Source organism: Vitis riparia, chromosome 10 (assembly GCF_004353265.1).
Source record: "Vitis riparia cultivar Riparia Gloire de Montpellier isolate 1030 chromosome 10, EGFV_Vit.rip_1.0, whole genome shotgun sequence".
In the NCBI taxonomy this organism is placed as follows: Eukaryota; Viridiplantae; Streptophyta; class Magnoliopsida; order Vitales; family Vitaceae; genus Vitis; species Vitis riparia.
In genome coordinates this window covers 17,348,288-17,369,778 of record NC_048440.1, presented here as the reverse complement: position 1 = coordinate 17,369,778, position 21,491 = coordinate 17,348,288, and the positions used below count along the sequence as shown (strand labels likewise).

Below are 21,491 nucleotides of genomic sequence, written 5' to 3'. Positions count from 1 at the left end.
AGGTAGCTGGCTGCTATGAGGCGCACCTAATCAGTTCCCTAAGCGTAACCCTCATTTTTCATCACCAAAATCAACAATGAACACATTAGATTTTATGGTATGGTGAAGCTGCCAATTCACAAGGGAGAGCTCCTGTCAGAATTTGAGGGAATGTCAATCAGCCGGTTACAATGTCAGATCAGTTCCATCATCTGCCGGAGTAATAATTGCTGAGAGCTTTTGTTGTCTTTCATTTGAAGCCAAAGGATTCAATAATTATGGTTTTCAAACCAGCAACTCGCGTCATATATAAGCTGGTGAAGAAAGCATCTCGCTTCCGCAAAACTCTCTTGTTTTTTCTCGGTAGCAGGAGCTTTCCTCCAATCATTATAACGCACGGACAGGTGTGGCAACTGGCAAGCTGTTTTTGAACATGAGGTAATAAAAAATAAAAAAATACAAAAAACAAAGGTGGATTAAGACGTCATGATAATTTAGAATTCATATTCAGTCCAAACGTGCCAAATAGGCAGAATTGTCTCTACTGTTTATTAAGGGATTTTGGGTATTATTGATGCTCTCAGGCTCAGTTGACCCTTTTCTCTTACCTAACCAGAAAAAGAAATAAGAGCATATGGCCTCAACCCCCACCGCCATGGTATAAAAAAACCAAATTATCGAATAACAATGACTTGTTCTTAAAAGAGATATATAAATATGCTGTGATGCATCTAGCCATAATAATAAAAACTAAACCAACTGATAGGACGACTTCAGGGTTTGTAAGTATAGGCACAGAGACACGCAGTTGACAATTGGAAAAGCAACCACAACACATGTTAATTGGCTGTGTCTGCAGGCCAAGGTCTTACATGGACCATTAATATTGTTGTTGCAGAAGAGGGTATCTGCAGCATGAAGCTAATCTTGAAGTGCAGCTCAGAAAAGGAAATGCCCAACTTGTAGTGTAGTGCCTTATGGATGGTTGATGGGTTTTTTTTTGTGCCCAAAAGGAAATATGAATCTGTAACATATGAATTGTTGGATCACCTTCCATGGGTGCGGTTGAACCCACTCCAAAATTTCCATGCTATAGCCAGAACAAAGTGCTACAAGATGAAAGGGGACCAACAATAATTCTGACGTATTAGTGTGGTCCAACCATGATGGAAGAAGTGCAGCCCACAAGGAGGACGGGTGGCCACTTTGCTGCAACCCAGTTGGCCAGATTAAATGTATTGCGAACCAAAGAGGAACTAGGGAAAAAAAATTCATGCAAGGACTTACAAAAGTATGGTCGTACAACACGTGTCAATGTGGGATAGGTCCAGCTAGTTATAATTGGACCATATCTATGGTTTTCACCTTTCACTCTTCAATAATACACCAAAATATACAGGAGTAGTCGCTCTCATGAAAAGGAGTACTGCCAACTGTTATGGATATCTCCAAATGGAATCCTCAAAAAATTAGGTGGCACAGGACCTATTTGCCTTTAGTGACCTTACATTTTGAGCAAAATGAGAATGACACACTCATTCCACAATGTTTTTATCGATTTTAGGCCATATTAGATAGGAATCAGACTACATCCACAAAAAAATTGGTGGTGCAACAGCCACCATAGGCGAAACACTGAAGAACTGATCAGGAGAGAGTCTAAAGGTGCCTGAATGAATGAGGGTTGGTGGCTGGAAACACTTCCAATTAATCTTGATCTTTTATACTGTGGGGTTCAAAATAGTCATGTGGTGTAATTATGTGATAATAGAGTCAGGTGAAATTAAGATGAGAGTAGAACGGAAAGGTATGAACTGTATTCTTGATATATAGCACTGGGCTGTTGCTGTCCTGTATAACCTTACTATATATAATGTATTGTTGGAGCTCTTCTAGTACTGTTCCCCTTAGCTGAAATGAAAAAAAATGGAGCTTGTGGTCCTCACATATTCTGGTTCTCCTTTTTTCACCTTTTTCTCAAGGTTTATTCTTCTTTTCTTCTTTTTCTTTTCCTTCTTCTTCTCCTCCGCCTAGTTGTCTGCCCCATCTCGATTCCTTTGGTTGCCTTCTCTTCTTCTCAAGTATGGAAATGAGCAAGGCTCAAGGTAAGAGAACCTTGATGGAGGAGGAGGAAGAGGATGATGAAGATGCTGTTGGGTTAGGGTTTGGAGAGGATGAGAAGAAGAAGAAAGCAGTGACCCTCACCAACAAGAAAGGATCTGGGGGAGCGGGGTCAACGCCGCCTTGTTGTCAGGTGGATAACTGCACCGCTGACATGTCCGATGCCAAAAGATACCACAAGCGGCACAGGGTGTGTGAACATCATGCCAAGGCTCCGGTCATTCTCATTGCCGGAATCCAGCAGAGGTTCTGTCAGCAATGCAGCAGGTTAGGAAACCCTAATTTTCCAAAACATTTCTGGTATGTAATAAATATAAGTTTCTCTCTTTCACTTGTCTGAATAAAAATTCTTATGGCTTTCTTTCTAAGATCTACTAGCAGTCTTTTAATTGAACTCATAATTGTCTAGCTACTAAATCTCTTTAGCAAAGCCATGTAACTTCATTGGCCAGGACACTGCTGCTCCAAGTCCAACTAATGCAGTGACTGTAGAATCCTCAAAGTTAAACCAAGTACAATTTCAAAGCCTAATCAAGCAAAATTATGCTATATAACAGTAGAGAGATAATTGAAAAATGAGTTGGGGCACTGACCACTGATTTCCTGATCGTTCATGCACAATAGAACCACAACTAACAGTCTCTTCAAATCTACTCCCAACTATTCCATTTTCCAAATTGGGAGCACACTAGGGCTCATGATCACATTGCACAAAGATAGGTAGGGATGTGTGCTTTATGGAATATCCAGACTCTAAACTCAAATATATGTTGTTGTATACTCCTTACCGTGGACTGCAAGAAATGGGAAAATAGGACAATTCTGGAAATCAAACCACGAAAAGGATGATCCATGGTGAAATGTTATGACATATATATATACAATTGTTGAGAGTTCAACTTAGAGAGCAGAGAGAGGCAGATGAGAGTTCTTGTAGATAATAGTTTTTTATGTCATCCTCCTCCTCCACAGTCATGTATATATAATTGTTGAATCACAAAATTTTGATATTTATGTGTTTATTGATCAATGTGATTTAGAGTGTGTTTAGTGATGATTTTAAGAATTGTTTCTAACATTTTTTACCACTTGAAAATTTTTATTTTTCAAGCATGAGAAAAATCATAAATGCTTCTTAAAATCATGTCACACTCTCTTAAAATGTATTGGACAGTGATTCTTGTATGTATTTCTGATCTTTCTAATACTCTGAAAATCAAAATTTTGAAATATTAGAAATATTAAAAGTGTTTCCTAAAATCACTTTCAAACTACCTCTTATCTGAGTTTCATCATGTAAGGTTATTTCACATCTGATATAGGATCCTATGTAGAACATCATGAAATGACATAGTTTCAACTTTTCACCAGCATTGCACTACTGCAATGATGGAGCCATCAGTGGGTGTTGCACTAGGCGCATGCAGGAGTTCTTATCATGATGGTTTTAGTTTTGTTGCCTTGTTTACTTCTATCACAGCCCTAGTTCTGTATGGATTTCCGTTCTGTTTCTGTCTAGCTAGTTTCTGAAAACTACTAGGAAGAGGATGAGTGAAGGAAAAGAGGAAAGAAAAAGGTAGAATACATAATAAATTTGAATCTAATAAGATTTTCATTTCTATTTTCCTTCACTATTCACTTCTGAATTTGTGTTATTCTTTCTTAGATTTCTGTTTCTTCTTGTTGCTTCACATTAGTGAGTCATATTCTTCACTCTGCAACATCAATTTCAGTGGAAGAACGAAGTCATTTCCTCCTTCACTTCACCTCCGTTCATATCTCTTCACAATGGTGGCTCTGCAGGTTCCATTTGCTGTCAGAGTTTGACGAGACTAAAAGAAGTTGCCGCAGGCGCTTGGCCGGACACAACGAGCGGCGCCGCAAAAGCTCGTCTGAATCTCATGGAGAAGGCTCCAGCTGAAAAGGGAAGACCCCTCATCTAAAGGAAGAACTAAGTTGCAGCAGGCTTCGGTAAAATGCATTTTCAAAACCGATAAGGTTTAACTATGCTATCTAGTATGCTCTCTATCTTCTGTCAATCTCCGGCTTTCAACTTTGAATGATTATGTAATTAAGAACCAAAAACAAATGACAGCACTGTGGTCATCCATCTCAGTACTGCTGTCTCTGTTGGCATCTGAGTCGTCAGTGACTCAAGATCGTATGAATAAATGGTGTGTGGAATAACCCTTTTGAATAATGCTTTTTGTGATGATTTTTATTCGATCTCCACATGCTTTTCTCTTCATGGATGATTACTTACCATATGATTCTACTCAGAAAACTCCATCCCAAGGCAGAGATGCGAGAAAGGTTCTCGCATTGTTTACCAAACCCTGTTCAAGATTCCTATTATTGTTATTTTCAATGAATTTATCAGTTTCCAATTCAACCGGGGAATAGGAAGTGATCATGTCTACTTTTTCTGAGAATATCACGTCTTCACTTTTGGTTGATCACTGGCATTTCGAATATATGAATATGTGATAGCTTTAACAGTAAGCTACTAGCTCTAGGGAAGTTCCAAGATATTGGTTTCTCAGCAGCTACTCCCCTGTAAACCTCTAAAGCCCACGAGATCTCTCCACAACAATTTCTCATGCCTCTGCCTTACTAGTTTATTTTGCAATCTCAGACATCTGCAGCAGCCGAGGAAGTCACATTTCCTTCCTTGGTGCGAATTGTTAGTAGCCAAAATCTGAATACAAGCCATTGTTTTGGGCTCCATGACCTCTTCCACTAAATTTCATGTGCTGGGTTTTCCATTGTCGTTTGGAGATACGAAGACCAGGAAAATGAGAAACAGATAAAGAATTAACAGACTAGATAGTCCATCATGCCTGTGTCTAACAAGGCAAACTGCAAATTGAGTGACCATATTTATGCTTGCAGATTATAGTTACATTCCGATGAACAAGAATTGTTCACCATGATAATAAGGTCCGTTTGCTGGACAGTACAGAGTAGATAAAGCAAAATTGTGATCAGAACAATCTTCACAATAAAGAAAACAATCTGTTTCCCCCAACACAGAATACTCCATCATGGACAAAGGTAGGTAATTCGAAATGGTTCCTATCAAATACTGAATAACAATTAACAGAGTTCGCCAACACTGAACCAAAATTGTTTGAGAAACATTTCCACCAACTAATCAATTATGTGACATTTCCTATGTAAAAAAGGAAACAGCAAGGAGCCCCAGAAAAATCCTCAAATCACTCGATATAGACCACTGTTAGCCTGGTCAGCCGCTCTGTTGGAGCGCTCATTCTTTCAGAAAAATCATCTTACCCTGATATATATCTGATTTGTACCATCCCAGTCACCGTGTCTAAAGAAAGAATCGTGTGGACAAAATCTTGCCAAAGGCAATCAATGCATGTGTGTTGAAATAGCAATAGACAATTTAAAATCCCTGGATAATCAAATGCCATACTGCTTTTACTCACGCTTGATACCTAAAAGTTTTATGGCAAGCTCCCAGGTAACAATTGCAGCTGCATTAGCAGGAAATGCTCTAGCTATTGTAGGACCCAAACCTGTATAGCATCCTCTAAGTCCAGCCCTTCTGTAAATCTGCCAAAAAGTATTCAATGAGCCCCTTCCTCTGCCTCTGCTAAGCAGTGTTTTCTGTACTCTCTCCCTTCCTTATTGAAATTGTCTTTTTTTTTTTTTTCTTTTTTTCTTTTCTCCTTTTTATTTTTTGGATTTTTCTTCTGAAAAGAAAATAAAAATGTAGGGAACCAGGATCTCACCGAGTTCAATATCCAAAAAGGATTTTTAGTAGAACTTTTATCTGAGGCAGTCTGAATTATTGTTTTTGCCACATCCAAGGGTAGAACAGCAGACCAGAACTGGACACCAAAAAAAGGCCAAAAAGAGAGGAGGAAAAAAAAAAATCAACAGCAGAAAATTGAGATGCCTGAACTGTGTTTCTGCTCAAAAATATAATAATTTTACCAATACTCACAGCTACACCACCAAGGCCACCAGTAACAATCCCAATTCCCACATCAATCAAGTCGTTGTGGTCAGATGAAGCAGCTTTCAGTTGCAAATGCATGTAATAGCGAACATACTCATAAACGCTGAAAAAGACAGCATTCCCGAAAAATTCTCTCAATAAGGTTGTAAGACCTCCACGAAAAATGCCCGTAACCTGAAAAGGTAATTCATCAGCCAAAACCCATACCATAAACCAAAATACCAGTAAGCACAGAATTTTCTCACCCCTTCAGTTTTCATGGTTTTAAGGGCACAATCAAGAGGACTACTGTATCTACTGGACTTTGGAACCAAAGAGTCAGTCCCTTGAACTTGCATCCTACACTGGAGAAGCTCAGTGTCACAAGTATAATATGGGAAACAACAGTGTCATATATGGACTTGCCAATTCACTTACCTTCACTAGCTCTGATGGACATAATACAAAACTAATAATAGCCCCACTGTAAGCTGCTGAAGGAATTATTACTTGGGGCTGTGGCCTAGTATTTTGTAGTCCTTCCTTCATAAGCCACAGAAAAAAAAAAAAAAAAAAAAAGCAGGAAAAGGGTTTATACCATAACCATATGATAGATTAAGAAACCCGTACAAGAAACTTATCTGCAGAATCATTTAAAATGACATTTTGTAATTGTGCATGACCCTGCCAGAAACAGTTCCTGCAGATTATTGCCAAATGGAATCTGCAAACCCCTTTCTACTTCACATTGGTACCAACCTGCAGTTTTTGTTTTGTTCGGGAATATATGCCAAAAAGAAGCGAGCTTTCAAAGGCCATCCCAAGGAAAGATGATGTTGCCCCTCTATAGAGTCCTCTCACCTGTGAAAGACACTATTCACTTAATTTCTTGCAAAAGAATGTGGAGAACATTCCGAATTTGGGATTGCTTCTTCTCGAATCATTTCAGCATAGAAAGGGAAGGATGTTCAGAAAGACGGACGAGATCATTTGAAAAACATTTTTAAATGACGACACTTTAATACAAGAAAACAAAAACTCATTTTCCTTTTCCAGTTGGGCAATAATAGACCATTAGCTTTGTTAGCAGTTAAAGGGTGAAGGCAGCATTCAAGCTCCTATGAAGATATGAACTTGAACCAAACTCTAAGGTCAGACCTCCAAACAACCTGATAGGATCTTTAGGGGGAAATGCCTTAACAATGTAAAAGACCTATACTGTTTTTTCCCAATAAATAATATTTGATTATTTTCTTATCAGAAGAAAATACTAAAATTATTTAATATTATCATCCAAATTAATATACAATGTTTGCTAACATGTAACCTATTAGTTCTAGACATGAAGTTGGTTAAACAAAAAGAAAACATAACGCAAATCAACAACTCCTAAGGGCGTAATTGGATGTCTACCAAACATTTCAACAAGAAGGTTAACTAGGAAGCAGTGAGAAGATTCAAATGACACTAGAAGTATGAATTACACCTGCTCCACATCAGGCCTTAAATTGCTCGTGTCACATTCAAATTGCATGATTTTACACCCATTATAAAGCCAATTAACCACCAAGGTACAAACCTAGCTTATGATGTCCCAGCACTTAACAACCAACCAAAACAGACAAGCATGCAGACAAATGGAACTTATATTTCCAATGAGCTATTTGAAGGTTCAATGAAAAACTCCATTAAAATAGAAACCTATGTTGGGGTGGGGATGGTGAGGAGGGGGGGAGGATTGAGAGAGGATCATATTACTTCTTTTTTTTCTTCCTATCTTCTTCTTGCCATCCCATCTCTGAGAAGTTATGAATAATATGAATTTTTCTTATAAGTTGTAACTAGGAGTTCTATCTCCTTCTTGTCAACCCATCTCTGAGAAGTTTTACAAAATAGTAATTAGAAAATAAGTTACTCTCAATTACAACTTATAAGAAAAATTAATAAGTTTTAACTAAGTGAGTATTTGGTAAAACTTAATACCTATTACTTAATAATCTAAGTTGACTTTAAGAAATCTTAAGTTTTCATCTTAAAACTTATTATTTACTTTTTTACTTTAAGCATTTAGATTGTTTGGTAAAGTTAACTTAAAATTTATTCTAAATTTATCAAATTGACATATTTATATTCATTAATTTTAAATAATACTTATCTCATTGATTTTAACTCATATCTATTTTTTTAATTTTAAGCAATAAATTTATTTATGAAACATCCATATTTAAAGTATTGTAGATACATAAGATAACCATAAAATATTTATTATAAAAAATGAGTTATGGATGTGGAATTATAATTCTAAAATATACTCTCATTGTTATGGGCAAATAAGGTAAAAAGGATTTGAGATTAAAAATAAGTTAAGTATGTTGACTTAATGCTTAAAATTAAAAGTAACTTTAAGTTATAATATTAAGTTATTTTACCAAACATGCTTAATCAACTTAATGACTTAAATTAAGTTATTAAGTCATTAAGTCGATTTACCAAACACCCGTTAACAGTAGCATATTTAGTTATTACTATTATCCACATAATTCTAATAATTTGGGCAATAGCTCAGTGCCGAATAAATGCAGGTGTGCACCTAGAAGATTAAGAAAGCACCTAACTTAGTTTAGCTTAGGCAATCAATAGACTAACAGCCCTAGCCATAAAAAAGGATCTAGGCACGCAGGCAACACGCAGGCAAGTATTGGACAACATTAGGTTACTTAGTAACTTCCCTTTGTGCTCATATTATAGTCTCATTTTTAGGATTTAGAGACAACTTTCCAGCCAGAAGTAAACAAAAATTAGCAACGTTTGTATAAGGAAACAAAACATTGTTACTTTAGCTATTCAAAATGCAAACATGGAGAAAATAATGACTTAATCAATCACAATAGAAAGTTCAAGAAGCATACTCCTTCACTCTTCACTATCCTAGCAGTGCAATGCAAGCCATTCTTGTACTTCATTCCATGTGCTTCAGTATTGTGTTTTTGCAACTTTACCTAATAGATAAAAATTAACATTTGTAAGAGCCACATTATCCACCATAATTAGTATTACAGAAGCAAGAGAAAACAAAGGATTATTGGAACTGTAAACATGCAACCACCAAAAAAAAAAAGGTTTATCAACTTCAGTAATTATTTTCACTTCTCAAAATAAAATCTAATCAGATGTTGGAGACACAATTGCACTAGCTTCATCGATATTCTATATGCAGAAAATTTGAAACTTAAACAAACAAAAGGCAAATAAAAAACACAAAATGGTCCAGCCCAACCACAGTAAAAGAAAAGGCTAATTAAATTGGAAGCTTTGTCCAAAAAAGCTGTTGAGTTCAAACCTGAATCATGAAAATGATTATGGTGACAATACAACTCAACAAAGCCTTAGTCCCAACTGATTAGGATTGGCTAAACAAATGCTTTTAGGCTATAAAACTCTTCCTAAAGCCATACCCTCCATTTGACCCTTGTGATCATGTTATTTCTCACTACCTTTACCCACATGTTCTTGAAACTCAACTTTTGTCCTTTGGATATCTCATTAAATTACTCATCTGAACCTGACCATCCATGGTCTTCATTAAAACAGTCAAACCATCTTAAACAAATTTTACTTGTCTTGTCTTGATTGGTGGCACCTCTACCTTCTTTCTAAATGCACTCATCTCTTATTATATCTTCCCCTGTATTGCTACAGATCCGTCCTGATATCATCATTTTGGCTACACTCATTTCCCAACCTGATGTTCCTTTATTGCCCAATGTCATCTACCATAAACACGTAGCCAGTCTTATAGTCATCCTAAAATTTTTTTTCCTCAACTTTAGCATTCACAGTACTCCACATGCGCTTCTACTAAATCCATCCTGCTCTAATTCTATAAGTCATGTCCTCCTCAATCTTCCCTTGCTTGGAGATACCAAGATAATAAAATGGTAATTTTTTTTTTTTTGATTGGAAAATAAAATGGTAATTTTTAGGTACCTCCTAACCATCAACTTTCACTATGCCCTCATTTCTACACCATGTCTCACCAAAATTACATTCTATATATTCTTAGTCTTGCTCAACCTAAAACTTATGATATTCTAATGTATCCCTTCATAGTTCCATGTTGGAACTAACCTTTACACTAAATTCATCAACTAAAAGTTCTAAACAATACATCAGCAAACAAAATGCACCACACATCCTTCTTGAGTATACGTAGTATTTCATCCACAACCAATGCAAAAAGGTAAAGACTCAATTCCAATTATTGATATAAGGCTTGATGCCAATCCTTGATGCAAGACTCCATGTCAATCCTTGATGTAAGCCTATTATTAGAAGAAGAGAAACTCATTTTCTTCTCCTCCAATTGTTCCCATTCTCCACATAATTGTATTTTGAAATGTGAAATCACAATGCAACAGCACAACCACATTTAGATTGTTACTAACTGCAAAGACACAACACAATAAGAAAGTACATATTATAAACCTGTAAAAACAAATCCATCACAGTGAAAGTTGGCACCTTAATAAGCAACATTTACCTAGGCTTACCAAATGGTAACACCATATGATAGTTCTAAAATCCATCCCCAACCATTTTGGGTTAACTTGATGTGGTTCTCTCAACTAAAACATGGCTAAGTTGTTCCAATATAGCAAGGTTAAAGATCTCTTCTTCATTGTGGTGGCCCTTATAATGAGAGTTTATTTCAATGTATAGCATTTTGCTGATTTTCTCACCACTAGACTCATCACTTCCCACCATTTTTTACAATATTTTGTTTCTTCATCAGCGCCTTGGAAGTTTTAACTTTGTTGCAGTGGTACATTCATAATAAGGGGAATCATGTCTTTACAAGCTAAAAGCTCCACGTAGAAAAAGCTTAAGAGATTCCATCATCAAGAGTTTATAAGCAGATAATCAGGACAGAAGATCTAAAATGTCCAAAAAAATTTGAAGGATATTACAGGTTATAGAGATAACACATGGGTATTCATGATTGTTCAAAGACAAATTGATTCAATACCTTTCAACATTATTATGCATGCTTGTAATTTCAAGCTAAGGTGAGAAACACAAGGTTCAAAAATAAAAATGCAGATAAACATATATTTGGCAGTAAATTAAATGCCTTTCTAACTTTTCATGTATATTGTTAGCCCAAGGTAGTAAAATAAGGCTTAAATTATGAGTAGCATAATAGATAAAGAACTTCAGTACAATTCAACACACTTCACAATCATTTATTTCTTCCTTCACATTACATTGGGGCAGACACTATAATTTCCGTGAGCTACCATCAAATGCAGCAGAGTAATGTCCCTTGGCTAGCCACTGGAAGCTCCTGTAGTAGGCGAGAACTGGGAAATCAGCCTTTAAAATGGGAAGCACAACACTTCCAAAGCTTTAAGGGAAGTGAGGGGAAGCCTGCTTCATGCTTTAGGATCCCACATTTCATGGTTTGTCTATTAAACACAAATCTTCTAAAAGAATTTTCAATCCTATTTCCAATATTTCTTAACCATGCTACATAGTCATCAGAAGTTTTTTCTATTACCAGAAATAAAAATCATTGGTAAGATTACTTAACCTCAGCAACAAAGAAGAATTTTCATTTTCTTGGATTGGGTATGTGAAGGTTAATAGTAAGGCTAGAATTCTATCTTGGTGATGAACCCCTCCAGAAAACTAGAATCCAAATATGTGGGCATAACCATGACATCTGTAATACAATATTAGAGACTCTTACTATATTATACTTTTGCAACCCATGTTTGCACTCAATTCTAGATGCTTCCTACTAAGTATACCACCGACTCTGCTTCTTATAGCATAGTCTAAACGATTCCGGACATGCTTCTTTAGGAAATCAGAACTGCTTCTCCCTTCTGGTTTTGATTTTAAGGCAATGGGTTCAATGATTATGATAGTATCCTCAAATGTGTCTCAAGGGGTATTGGAACAAATATCAAAACAGTCTTCCCAGACTCATCGCTGAGGTGTATTATAATGCTGTAAATCAAACAGGACCGCCCTTTCAGTGTTTGTACAAAGTCCAGAGAAAGGGCTATTATGTTAATTAATCACCAATGAGACAATTTAAAGATAAGATCCACAGATCATAAAAATCCCCCTCTTAAACCCATGCAAAATGCAGTGAATTTGAACAATACATCACTACACTAGAACTGGAACAATCTAAAGTTGATGAGGAAGACAGACCTTGACGGTGTCGAAGGGATGACCGATGACAACAGTGGCTACCCCGGCAAGCAAACCCGCCACATACTCCTTAGAGCCGGAAGTCTCCTCCATCTCTCACTCTCTTTCTGCCCCCTTTCTCAGAACTTCTCTAATTGTCAGGAAGCATCATTGATGTCCTAGTCAACACCCACCCACTCACTTTCTCACCCTCTCATTCCGTCTACTTGTGTTTTCTGACAAAGTGTATATCAGGCTGACAAGAACATGACTCACGAGATTAAGTTTGTGATGTTAGGTATTGGCTCAAGAAATGAGCCGGGCGGCGTCTGTAAGCCACAATGGAATGGGGATTTTATAACTTCCACAGTTAGTATAAATTCAATGAATTGGTTACCGCAAAAAAAACAATGCTTCAAGAAATGAAGCCCATTGGTTAGCCCCCGGGGAAAGGCCTCCACAATGCCGAGTGGTTAGCGTGGGTAATCACGTGCGTAGGATCAGCAACTGAGGGAATTTCTATTTTAAATTTTAAGTCTCTTTTTCATTTTCCTTTGCTCTTTTTTTCACTGATATTCATTTCTATTTTCCCTTTTTCCTTTACATTTTCCCTCAAATTTTCCAAGTATCCCAACTTGCTGCTTCAATTTGACCCTTCATCCTTCTACTTGGAGGCTCTAAAGACTGTTTCCTTTAAAGGGTCAAATTTATCTATCAAGGGAGCCTTCTCAAGCAACAATTTTATCTTTTTTCAATATCTGGTATAATTGGAACTGGGAAGTCTGGGATTCAAGGCCTTAGACGTATTTGGAATTCCATGCTTCACACTCATGACAATTGTTGTGTCTGCTTGTCTTTTCACCACAAAGATTGGGTCACTGATTTTTTACGACAGGTACATATCACCATGAATTGAGAAGGTGATGGACCCATTACCTGTAAAAACTCCAGTCTATCCCATGAGACTACAAAACTGAAAATGCTATGGAAACAGCATGGAATGATGTCATTTCCATTTTTTTAAAAATATGGGACATCAAAATTTCACTAGTTAAGTTACATCAAGTGCAATAACCAATTGTCATGAATTACATTGACTCACTTGGGCTTGGCAGAACCACAAAAAATTCCCCTGGTTTATTTCCCCAACTAGTCCATTCCATGAGGCTGGTGGGACTTAAACTCACTGCAAGATGGGGGGCATTGCAATCTGAACCTCATATTCTGATGGTAATCTTCTTATTTTGGTAGAAGAGGACTCCTTGATTGTCATAACTTACTAGGAATGATCTCATTAGCAAGCATTTCCACCTTGCCAAGTTGAGTGGGCTTTTTAAACACCTCATTTCTTTCAGCTATAAACTTGGCAAATCGCGAGCCCTTGCCTTCTTTGTTATCTTCCAGTAGAGATTGTGGAAGATTTGGAAGATTAGGCAAAGAGGGGCCTGGCTTGGGGGACAGTGGTGGCATCAATGCCCATACAGAAGAAAGGTGCTCATTTGGTTTGTCAAGATCTAGTAAGAGTGACATACCCTGCATGTCTGTTGAAGGAAAAGAAAGTGTTAAGAACTTGCAAATGTACTGCTATTTTCAGTAAATACACTAAAAACTCTACTTGGGAACCCATATGAAATGAAAATGATTGGTCTTCTTTTACAAAAATTGAAATTAATCTTTTTCTACAATTCTATGTTCATTGCAAATACAATAAATTAAATTTAGAAATCTAAGGCCATAAATTCTAAATTTTAATCACTTTTGCCTTACTATGCTGATTCTACCGTGTGTGAGTATGGATAAGTGTTACAACTACAATGTAAATGATGCATTTGAGCCTTGAAAAAATTGTGGAAAGCAAAGTGGAAACATTTCATTTTTGAATATGGAATCAGAACTCTGTTAGTGAAATGACCTTTCGAGAACTTGTAGACAGCTTGCAGGGCAGCACATGGAATGCTGAAGTTCAAATGTGGTATAACTGTCCCTCCACCATGCCGTGCATTGCTGTATCAGCAATATATCTCATTAAATATAGAAGTTCAATCTGACCATATAGAAAAAGCTTATAATAAAAGGATTGCATCTAAAATCACCTATAAGAATAATACTAGAGCAATTATGACAATTTTGTTCAGAGAAATTAGCAAATTTTACAAATTCACATTGTGCCAGTATGGATGTCCTTATAATACGATTCCTATCAGTGCTGTATAGGAGGCAAGTAATATGACACAAGTCTGTGAGTTAATAGCACTGACTTCGTATCAAGGTACACTCATCCATTTTATTCAACTCCCTTCCACGAGTTCCCCCTCAATGTCTTTTTTTCTCTTTTTAAGATTCCTCTTAATGTCCAGTAATCAATCATCAATGATATCACCAAAAAAAAAAAAATCCCTATGAATTCATCTTGGTGTGATATTCAAATCCTCCTCCTAATGGTATTCCCCATCTTCAAGAGAGGAACACATGCACTTTTAGCTGAGTGTGGTAATTTCATACCTTTTCAGGAAAATACTTAAGAACAAAAGTAGTTCTCAATTCAAGAACCTTCCATTATTCAGTTTTTCTTTTTTTTTTTTTTTGCAAAATATTATTTCCAGTACCTTGTAATGAGTCCAATCATACGACCTTCTGAATTAACAACAGCTCCACCACTACCACCAGCATGCACAGCAGCTGTTGTTTCAAGCATTGCTGGAAAATCTTCTAGTATATTCTCTTGCAAACTGGATTGACAGGACAGAGGCATCTTTGATTTGACTACTTTTGCCACTTCACCAACACAAACAGATGGGAAGAAGTCTGGTACAAAATTCAAAGCTGGATCAGATACATAAGCTCAGGGTAAAATAGAAGGTTAAAAATTAGTGAAATTCTTTTATGTAGTAAGAAGTAAGAACTAAGAACAAAACCTATAAAAGATCAGGGCATGTTTGAATATCCTATGGAAACAGCATTTGTCTAGTTTGTCTTCCATACAATTTGAAAGTAAAATTCTGTGCATTTGACAAACTAAGCTCATCCAAAATGTTATAGACGTAGTTTCTTGGGACTTCCAAACCCACCCAAAATAGATAAATAAGGTAAGCAAAACCTTACCGCATCGAGGCCCAAAGAGTCCATGTCCAATAACATATGCTTTCGATCCTGCAGATGGGCATGCGAAGTCCATAATAATAGGGCAAAGCTGACCTGGAACAAACTCAAGCTGCAGTAGGGCAATGTCCAAAGGTCCTTTAGAAACATACACTACCCTAGCATCACACCAAATCCTAGGATCTGTATGATCCAGGCGAATGCGTATGTTTCTATGGCCTCTGTAATTTGGACCAGATTTATATCCCCCATGTCCATCCATGACAGAAGAACCTGCAATATTCAATGTTTTTGGTAGCAAATCCTGACTCTTCTGGTGACTATAAGTGCCCTCATCCCTGCAATAGACAGATTCCTCAGAGGGGATAAAAGGTATCTCTGGTTCGGCTCCACATCTTCCACCTCTTGCAACTGTTTTTCCAAATCTCCATGGCTCCAGCAGGTGAGCATTTGTGAGTATCAAGCCTTGGCTGTTGAGCACAACACCAGATGCCCATACTCCATCATCAATGGTAACAAGACAAATAGAAGCCATTGCTTTTTCAATCAATGACAATGGAGGGCTACAACAATCAGGTTGCTGGTGCATACAGTTGAAAGGTCCATCTGAGTCATGGCCACTGAATAGATATTTCTTCCCTACAGCATTTAAGTTTCCCCTGTTATAATGTTTCATTTCCCCTTCATTTTGAACCTCCTTCTGCAGCAAGTCACAGCAAGCAGTTGCAATGGCTTCCCATGGGATTACCAGCTGTTACCAGAAGCTAGAGTTGTTACTTTCGCATGATGTGTTAAACAATTTAAACTACTTAAAGAGAGATCCGAATGTTTTGAAGTTACCTGAATTTCAGCACCACCAGTTTTTTGCCTTAATGGTCTCGTCAAGATACCAATCAGTTGTGCATGTTCATTAAAAACTGGACCACCTTCCATCCCTGACAGATAAAGTGTCAGAATGGAATCAGAATCCATTAGTACTAAATGAGCCAAGGATGATCTACAAGAGAAATGCTCCCACCAGGAAGACACCTAATGTCAGCCATCAACAGTGATCTTCCACAAGAACTTGGTGTATAGCAGTTGGCAATGGATCCCACTGATATACTGATTCAAGCAACAAAGGGGTTGAACAAAGAAGAATTAGGATAGAACAAAAGTGAAATAGTCTCTGCCATACTGAGAGTGTGTGGAGTGTGTGTGCAACCACACATACGTGCACATGTGTATGTGTGTGTGCATGTGTGTGTGTGTGAAAGCGACAGAGAGAGAACTATTAAACTAGCTTCCAAAGTCTGAATGGCCTCAGAGTATATGTGTGTGTGTGTGTGTGTGTGCACACGTGGAAGAGAGGGAGAGCATTAATTTAGCTCCCAAAGTTTGAATGACCAAGTAACCTCAGTTTGTACACTAGCATCATTTGCATCTAACAACTTTCACCACTCTCCAGAAAGACCCTAAATTCAGACCTATCAAGGGTGATATAAGAGAAAAGGGTGTCATTCAATCAAATATAGCACTGTGAAGTTCAAAGATGCTCAAATGAAAATAAAAATAATTTATATTTTAAAATTTTTAAGATGATAACCATTTACATAAGAGAATTTTCCCTTGGTTTTTCAAGCCTTTAAATCATCTAAGATTACCAACTTTAGGTTTTTCTGCATGTATCTAACTTACAGAATGCAACAGATCTCTTCTTTAAGACGTTGTCAACTTCAAGGTTTGACCCTCTTCTTTGAAGATTCTCTTTAAGACATTATCTCTTTCAAAAGTTGTGTCCCTTCAACATTTTCAAGTTCTGTTAAAAGGGAAGAAAATAGTTGCAAATACCTTGAAATCATTAAATTTCAAAACTTGTAAATAAAAAGTTCAAAAAATGTGAACCATAAATATTTGAACAAATGGTCAAAGCACTTAATCACTAAGCCAAGATAAAAAATTATTTTAATTATTTCACTCATTAGCACATATAATCTAATTTAAGAAATGGTAGATAAGGAAAAGAATTTGAAACACCTATAACATCTGTACCATCTATTTTACACTTCATCATTAGTTACCACAACCAATGAGGAGAAATCCACTTACTAGAACCGTACCAGGTTTGACCAGTTGTCTCCTCCATTTGATGGTGATTGACAGAATTTGATTAGATTTGGGGAGAATGAAAATCAAAGGAGGATAATTCAAATTTTGCAATACAATAAGATGAAAAAGGAGAAAAATAATAAAAGAACAGCAAAAATGAAAATATATTAGACAGTGACCAGCTTCACCTCTCCCTTCATATATACAATCCAATGTGAGGTAGGGATTGAAAGAAAACCAGCCCTATCAGCTGGAGATAGCACTGGAGGAACGTAAAAATTAAATAAAAGGCAATTTATTAAAAATTTTGAAGGTATGTTCCAAATAATTTACATTGAGATGATGCTTCACAGAGCAATCTTTTCAAGTAGCAAACCAAAAGTTGAAGCATCAAATGAATTTAGACAACAAAGGAAAAATACCTGTTAAAGAAGTGCACAGGTGAAAGGACACCAAATGGAGAACCCATTGCTAGAAGAAGATCCCCCCTCTTATTTGAGGGTGATATGGCTATGTTGGGCAGATCCTAAATTACAGGTATCCACCCTGTCAATCTCATGAATATTGACTAAAGTGTACAACTAAATGCTATGGGCAAGAAAAAAATTTCCTTTCAATTGTTTGATATTTAGTACATTATTAATTAACATAAGGAATGCTAATATAAATAAAATAAAAGGTTCATTACCTTAGAGTTTATGGAAGAGACCCTGAGAAGGGCAATTCTAGCAGTTGACCTTCCCATAAGACTTGGATGGGAGGAATCTCCCACCACAAAATGCCTCTGGCCCTCTATGGAAGATTTGGCATTACAATCAACCTGAAATTGTAGATTAAATTATCAAAAAGGAAGGTTATGCATATTGAGTTTTGAAGTATTTTTCAAATACAACCAGGCAACAATTGAAAACAGGAGTGCAATCATTTGATGGTTGAAAATGGCAGCTTAGATTTGTTTTTCAAGGCTATTAACCATCACCTTTGTTTAAAAGTTCAACTGTTTGTGGCATCATCACAAATCTAAGCATGTCATTCTGTAAACCTATGGAAACGGTTTCTTTCCTTACAGTCCTTCAAAATAGTGACTATTGATATCCTGAGCTGTTCACTTGTTCTGTCAATAATCTTAGAGATATCAGTTTGGAGCACCATGGCCATAGGTTAAAGAAACCTATCTCCACCATGAGCTTTCTGCCATCCACTTCTGTGATTAGACAAAACACAAATGACCTTTTCCCCTCATTCACAAATGTCAATTTGCAATAGAGTTGTCTTGCAGCAAGGAAGCTTTGATTAGTCCTCTGAAGAAATCAATACATTTTCAAAGCCTGGGGACATTAGGTGGGTCTGTATACTACTCATGTATGTTAACAAGCAGATGGCTTAAGAACAGACCGTTTGCACTAGTCCACATCATAATCGGGAAAATCGCTAAATTTAACAAGTCCCTTGAGCCTAAACCAATGTTTTCCTATTTTCTTATTTTTACTGGATTTTTTCCAATCATAACAAGGAGGATTAGATCCAAACTGCAGGTTAAAGGAAAGACAGCTACACCTTGGGAGGGGCAGAACCATGATACTCAGTAATTAGGTTTAGCTGTATTAGATAAGAACCATTTTGATCTTCAATATGCAAGATGATATCCAAATTTTTGAAGAAAAGAAAATAAAATTCCATCACTAGTGATGTATGGCAGTTGGTCATCTTCATAAACAATTCCATCTGTTCACAGATATGAAACATTCCCCACTCACAAGTCCAGGCAATCTGCTTCAGCCTTAAGCTTCACAAAAATGCCAGTTAACTGATAGAACAGAGGAGCATGCTACATCACTGATATCTTTGGATTGGAAATTTCCCTTGGCTAAACCATAATTCAGGTCACTTTCTCCTCTCATAATATGCTGAATATGTAGGGCTATGTATGTTGATGCAAATGCAATATCCAGTTTTTGTTTATGGCATATTTAACATTGAGTTGCACAGATTAGACATAAAATTATCCTCCATGCCACTTCCCAACTCAACTGTTATCAACTTCATTATCCAAGATATTACTTACAGAAAGATAGAACAATTTGAAATGTTGGCAGCTAATTGTTAATCATTGATAATCAGTTGATGACTTGGGGGGTTAATTAGCATTCATAAAGGCCAACTGAAGAAAAGGACAAAGACTGTAAAAGACAAAAATTATGCGAGACTAACCTGTGTTTGAATAGCATCCACCCAAGTATGTGAATCACCAGTATATGAGGCCAAGGACCAACCCACATCCCAGCCTTGCTCCCGTGAGCCAGAACAAGCTTCAATTATTGATTGAACAGCAAGGGAAAATGCAGGGACATCAACCTCCATAATGCACGATACATTAATAGATCAACATCAAGGGCCATTTTATATGTATCAGAATTAATCAAGCACATTGAATTTACATGACGATAAAAAAATATTCATATGTATATCAACACTAGGTATCAAGACCACTAGTGTGAAACAGAAGCATAAAACATTAGACAAAAAACACAGTTTCAGCACAACCATCAATCAATTTATCGTTACATCTAAGATAACTTTTAAGTAGAAACTGAACATGTGCAACCCCATGAGCAAGCCATTTGACTAATCCCAACTAGATGTTTAATCCACAACTAGGTAATTCGTATGCCTACCAATGCCAAAAGTTGGGCAGGTAGCCAATGTGGAGCTTTTTTGTCTAATTCCTCAGAGTTGTTTTCCTGCGGATCAAAAAACATAAATATTGAGAACTCAAGCTCAGATCACCATTGCTTCCACTAAAAGAATGGTTGTTGACATTTTTTACCTCTACCATTACATCAATTTGAACGCCATGTATCAACTCAGGATGGCTGCCCTGCAAGGAATTGAATGTAAAGAAATGCATGAATAATTCAGACCCAAAACAGAGCTATGAAATCGCAAACAGTATTTTATAACATTTTCAACCTGGGAAATGTTCTCTCTATGTTCTAGGGAGAGAAAAGGTTCCAGAATAGATGCAACAGACACAACCAACATTGAATTCCGATCATTATTGTTGTGGATATGCTTGCAAGCAGCTGAAATGTCAGAAAGGGTATCAGGCAACAACATTCCAGAAGCTGAAAGTGTTGTTTTTCCAGAGCTACAAATCACCCAAGGAGAGAAAATTTAGTAATTGCATAGAAAACGTGAAAACTACATACAATCATAAAGGTATAATTAAATCTTTAGCTTACTGATAATGGTGGAAAGCATGTTTTCGCATCTTTAGGCCCTTCGGGTCCTGAAATTTAGCAGAAAGCTCATAGCTCAGTAGAAGAAAACAGCAAGAGTGATGATAACAAATTCATAGAAACACCGAATGCCCATTTGGCTAGTGAGTTGTAATGTTTTCTGTTGTTTTTGTTTCAGAAAAATAAAATAAAATAAATGAAAAGCTCAATCGTTGCTCAACCAAAATATGTATCAGGATCAGCTGAGTAGTAATTCGATTTCTGAGACCCGAATAATGAAATTTAGCATTCAAATTCCAATTCCGCTTATTCACCTATATTTTTCTAGAAAACAAACGGCGCAGAAAGAAGATTAAAAAAAGAACGACATGGACTTACGGGGCCTTGGACCCTGACCATGACGGCGAAGTTACGGGCAAAATCAACGATTTCCGGCAAACCCATGTAGAGAAGACGATGATAGATTGGAAGGTTGAGCTAATATAAACCTTGGGACCAAGTGGATTGAATTCAATAGCTCGCGAAGCTTTGGACCCTCGTCCAACAAGGGTGATTTTTCCTTCAGAGGAAAAAGCCAATTGGAGTCTGGAACTTCGGAGGCCAGGCAGTAGCTGAGCAAAACGACGTCGTAACAGTGTTGCAGATTTGCCTCCTATCCGTCTCGGAGGTTTTAACGATGACGTGCACGATTCACGCAATTCAAGGAAGCCTTTTTCATAAACTTACAACCTCCCACCGAATTACTGGACGGCTTTTCTGAGGTAAAATAATTTTTTTTTTAAATTATTATTAATTGG

At 36.9% G+C, this 21,491-nt stretch overlaps 3 protein-coding genes across 9 annotated transcripts; 1 reads left to right on the top strand and 2 right to left on the bottom strand.

Moving 5' to 3' along the window:
• The first annotated feature begins 1,590 nt into the window (after positions 1–1,590).
• Positions 1,591–4,346, top strand: LOC117923848 (squamosa promoter-binding protein 1). 4 transcript variants are annotated; one of them, XM_034842342.1, is made up of 2 exons: positions 1,591–2,400; positions 3,834–3,996. In XM_034842342.1, the coding sequence occupies exons 1-2, from the start codon at positions 2,063–2,065 to the stop codon at positions 3,925–3,927; spliced, it is 432 nt and encodes a 143-aa protein (XP_034698233.1). In that variant the 5' UTR covers positions 1,591–2,062; the 3' UTR covers positions 3,928–3,996. The 4 variants fall into 4 exon arrangements, with proteins under 4 accessions (XP_034698233.1, XP_034698235.1, XP_034698232.1 ...); XM_034842344.1 differs by having other exon boundaries at positions 1,595–2,367; XM_034842341.1 differs by having other exon boundaries at positions 1,597–2,400; positions 3,904–4,346.
• Positions 4,347–4,943: 597 nt separating this feature from the next.
• Positions 4,944–12,644, bottom strand: LOC117923847 (mitochondrial arginine transporter BAC1). 3 transcript variants are annotated; one of them, XM_034842338.1, is made up of 8 exons: positions 12,290–12,633; positions 8,977–9,066; positions 6,827–6,928; positions 6,506–6,610; positions 6,334–6,432; positions 6,074–6,262; positions 5,859–5,957; positions 4,944–5,679 (listed from the first exon to the last, which is right to left on the bottom strand). In XM_034842338.1, exons 1-8 carry the CDS (start codon positions 12,380–12,382, stop codon positions 5,545–5,547), a joined length of 912 nt encoding a protein of 303 aa, XP_034698229.1. In that variant the 5' UTR covers positions 12,383–12,633; the 3' UTR covers positions 4,944–5,544. The 3 variants fall into 3 exon arrangements, with proteins under 3 accessions (XP_034698229.1, XP_034698230.1, XP_034698231.1); XM_034842340.1 differs by having other exon boundaries at positions 5,588–5,679; positions 6,064–6,262; positions 12,290–12,644; XM_034842339.1 differs by lacking the exon at positions 6,506–6,610 and having other exon boundaries at positions 12,290–12,637.
• Positions 12,645–13,242: 598 nt separating this feature from the next.
• Positions 13,243–21,366, bottom strand: LOC117924055 (glyoxysomal processing protease, glyoxysomal). 2 transcript variants are annotated; one of them, XM_034842605.1, is made up of 14 exons: positions 21,073–21,366; positions 20,698–20,744; positions 20,426–20,603; positions 20,283–20,333; positions 20,131–20,196; positions 19,667–19,810; positions 18,144–18,275; positions 17,878–17,981; positions 16,386–16,471; positions 16,208–16,302; positions 15,371–16,118; positions 14,875–15,073; positions 14,181–14,272; positions 13,243–13,809 (listed from the first exon to the last, which is right to left on the bottom strand). In XM_034842605.1, the coding sequence occupies exons 1-14, from the start codon at positions 21,136–21,138 to the stop codon at positions 13,538–13,540; spliced, it is 2,280 nt and encodes a 759-aa protein (XP_034698496.1). In that variant the 5' UTR covers positions 21,139–21,366; the 3' UTR covers positions 13,243–13,537. The 2 variants fall into 2 exon arrangements, with proteins under 2 accessions (XP_034698496.1, XP_034698497.1); XM_034842606.1 differs by having other exon boundaries at positions 20,426–20,538.
• Between the last annotated feature and the right edge of the window lie 125 nt (positions 21,367–21,491).

What these genes read in the sequence shown, in the direction of transcription:
- LOC117923847 (XM_034842338.1), bottom strand. Translation starts at nt 12,382, where the DNA reads ATGGAGGAGACTTCCGGCTCTAAGGAGTATGTGGCGGGTTTGCTTGCC. An exon ending in GAACAAAACAAAAACTGCAG is followed by an intron (nt 6,611 to 6,826) that starts GTTGGTACCAAT and finishes TGGCTTATGAAG; the next exon opens with GAAGGACTACAAAATACTAG. An exon ending in GTGGCCTTGGTGGTGTAGCT is followed by an intron (nt 5,958 to 6,073) that starts GTGAGTATTGGT and finishes TTTGGTGTCCAG; the next exon opens with TTCTGGTCTGCTGTTCTACC.
- LOC117924055 (XM_034842605.1), bottom strand. Translation starts at nt 21,138, where the DNA reads ATGGGTTTGCCGGAAATCGTTGATTTTGCCCGTAACTTCGCCGTCATG. An exon ending in AAATTGATGTAATGGTAGAG is followed by an intron (nt 20,197 to 20,282) that starts GTAAAAAATGTC and finishes TTTGATCCGCAG; the next exon opens with GAAAACAACTCTGAGGAATT. An exon ending in CCTGTGCACTTCTTTAACAG is followed by an intron (nt 16,472 to 17,877) that starts GTATTTTTCCTT and finishes TGCTTGAATCAG; the next exon opens with TATATCAGTGGGATCCATTG.
- LOC117923848 (XM_034842341.1), top strand. Translation starts at nt 2,063, where the DNA reads ATGGAAATGAGCAAGGCTCAAGGTAAGAGAACCTTGATGGAGGAGGAG. An exon ending in AATTTTCCAAAACATTTCTG is followed by an intron (nt 2,401 to 3,903) that starts GTATGTAATAAA and finishes GTGGCTCTGCAG; the next exon opens with GTTCCATTTGCTGTCAGAGT.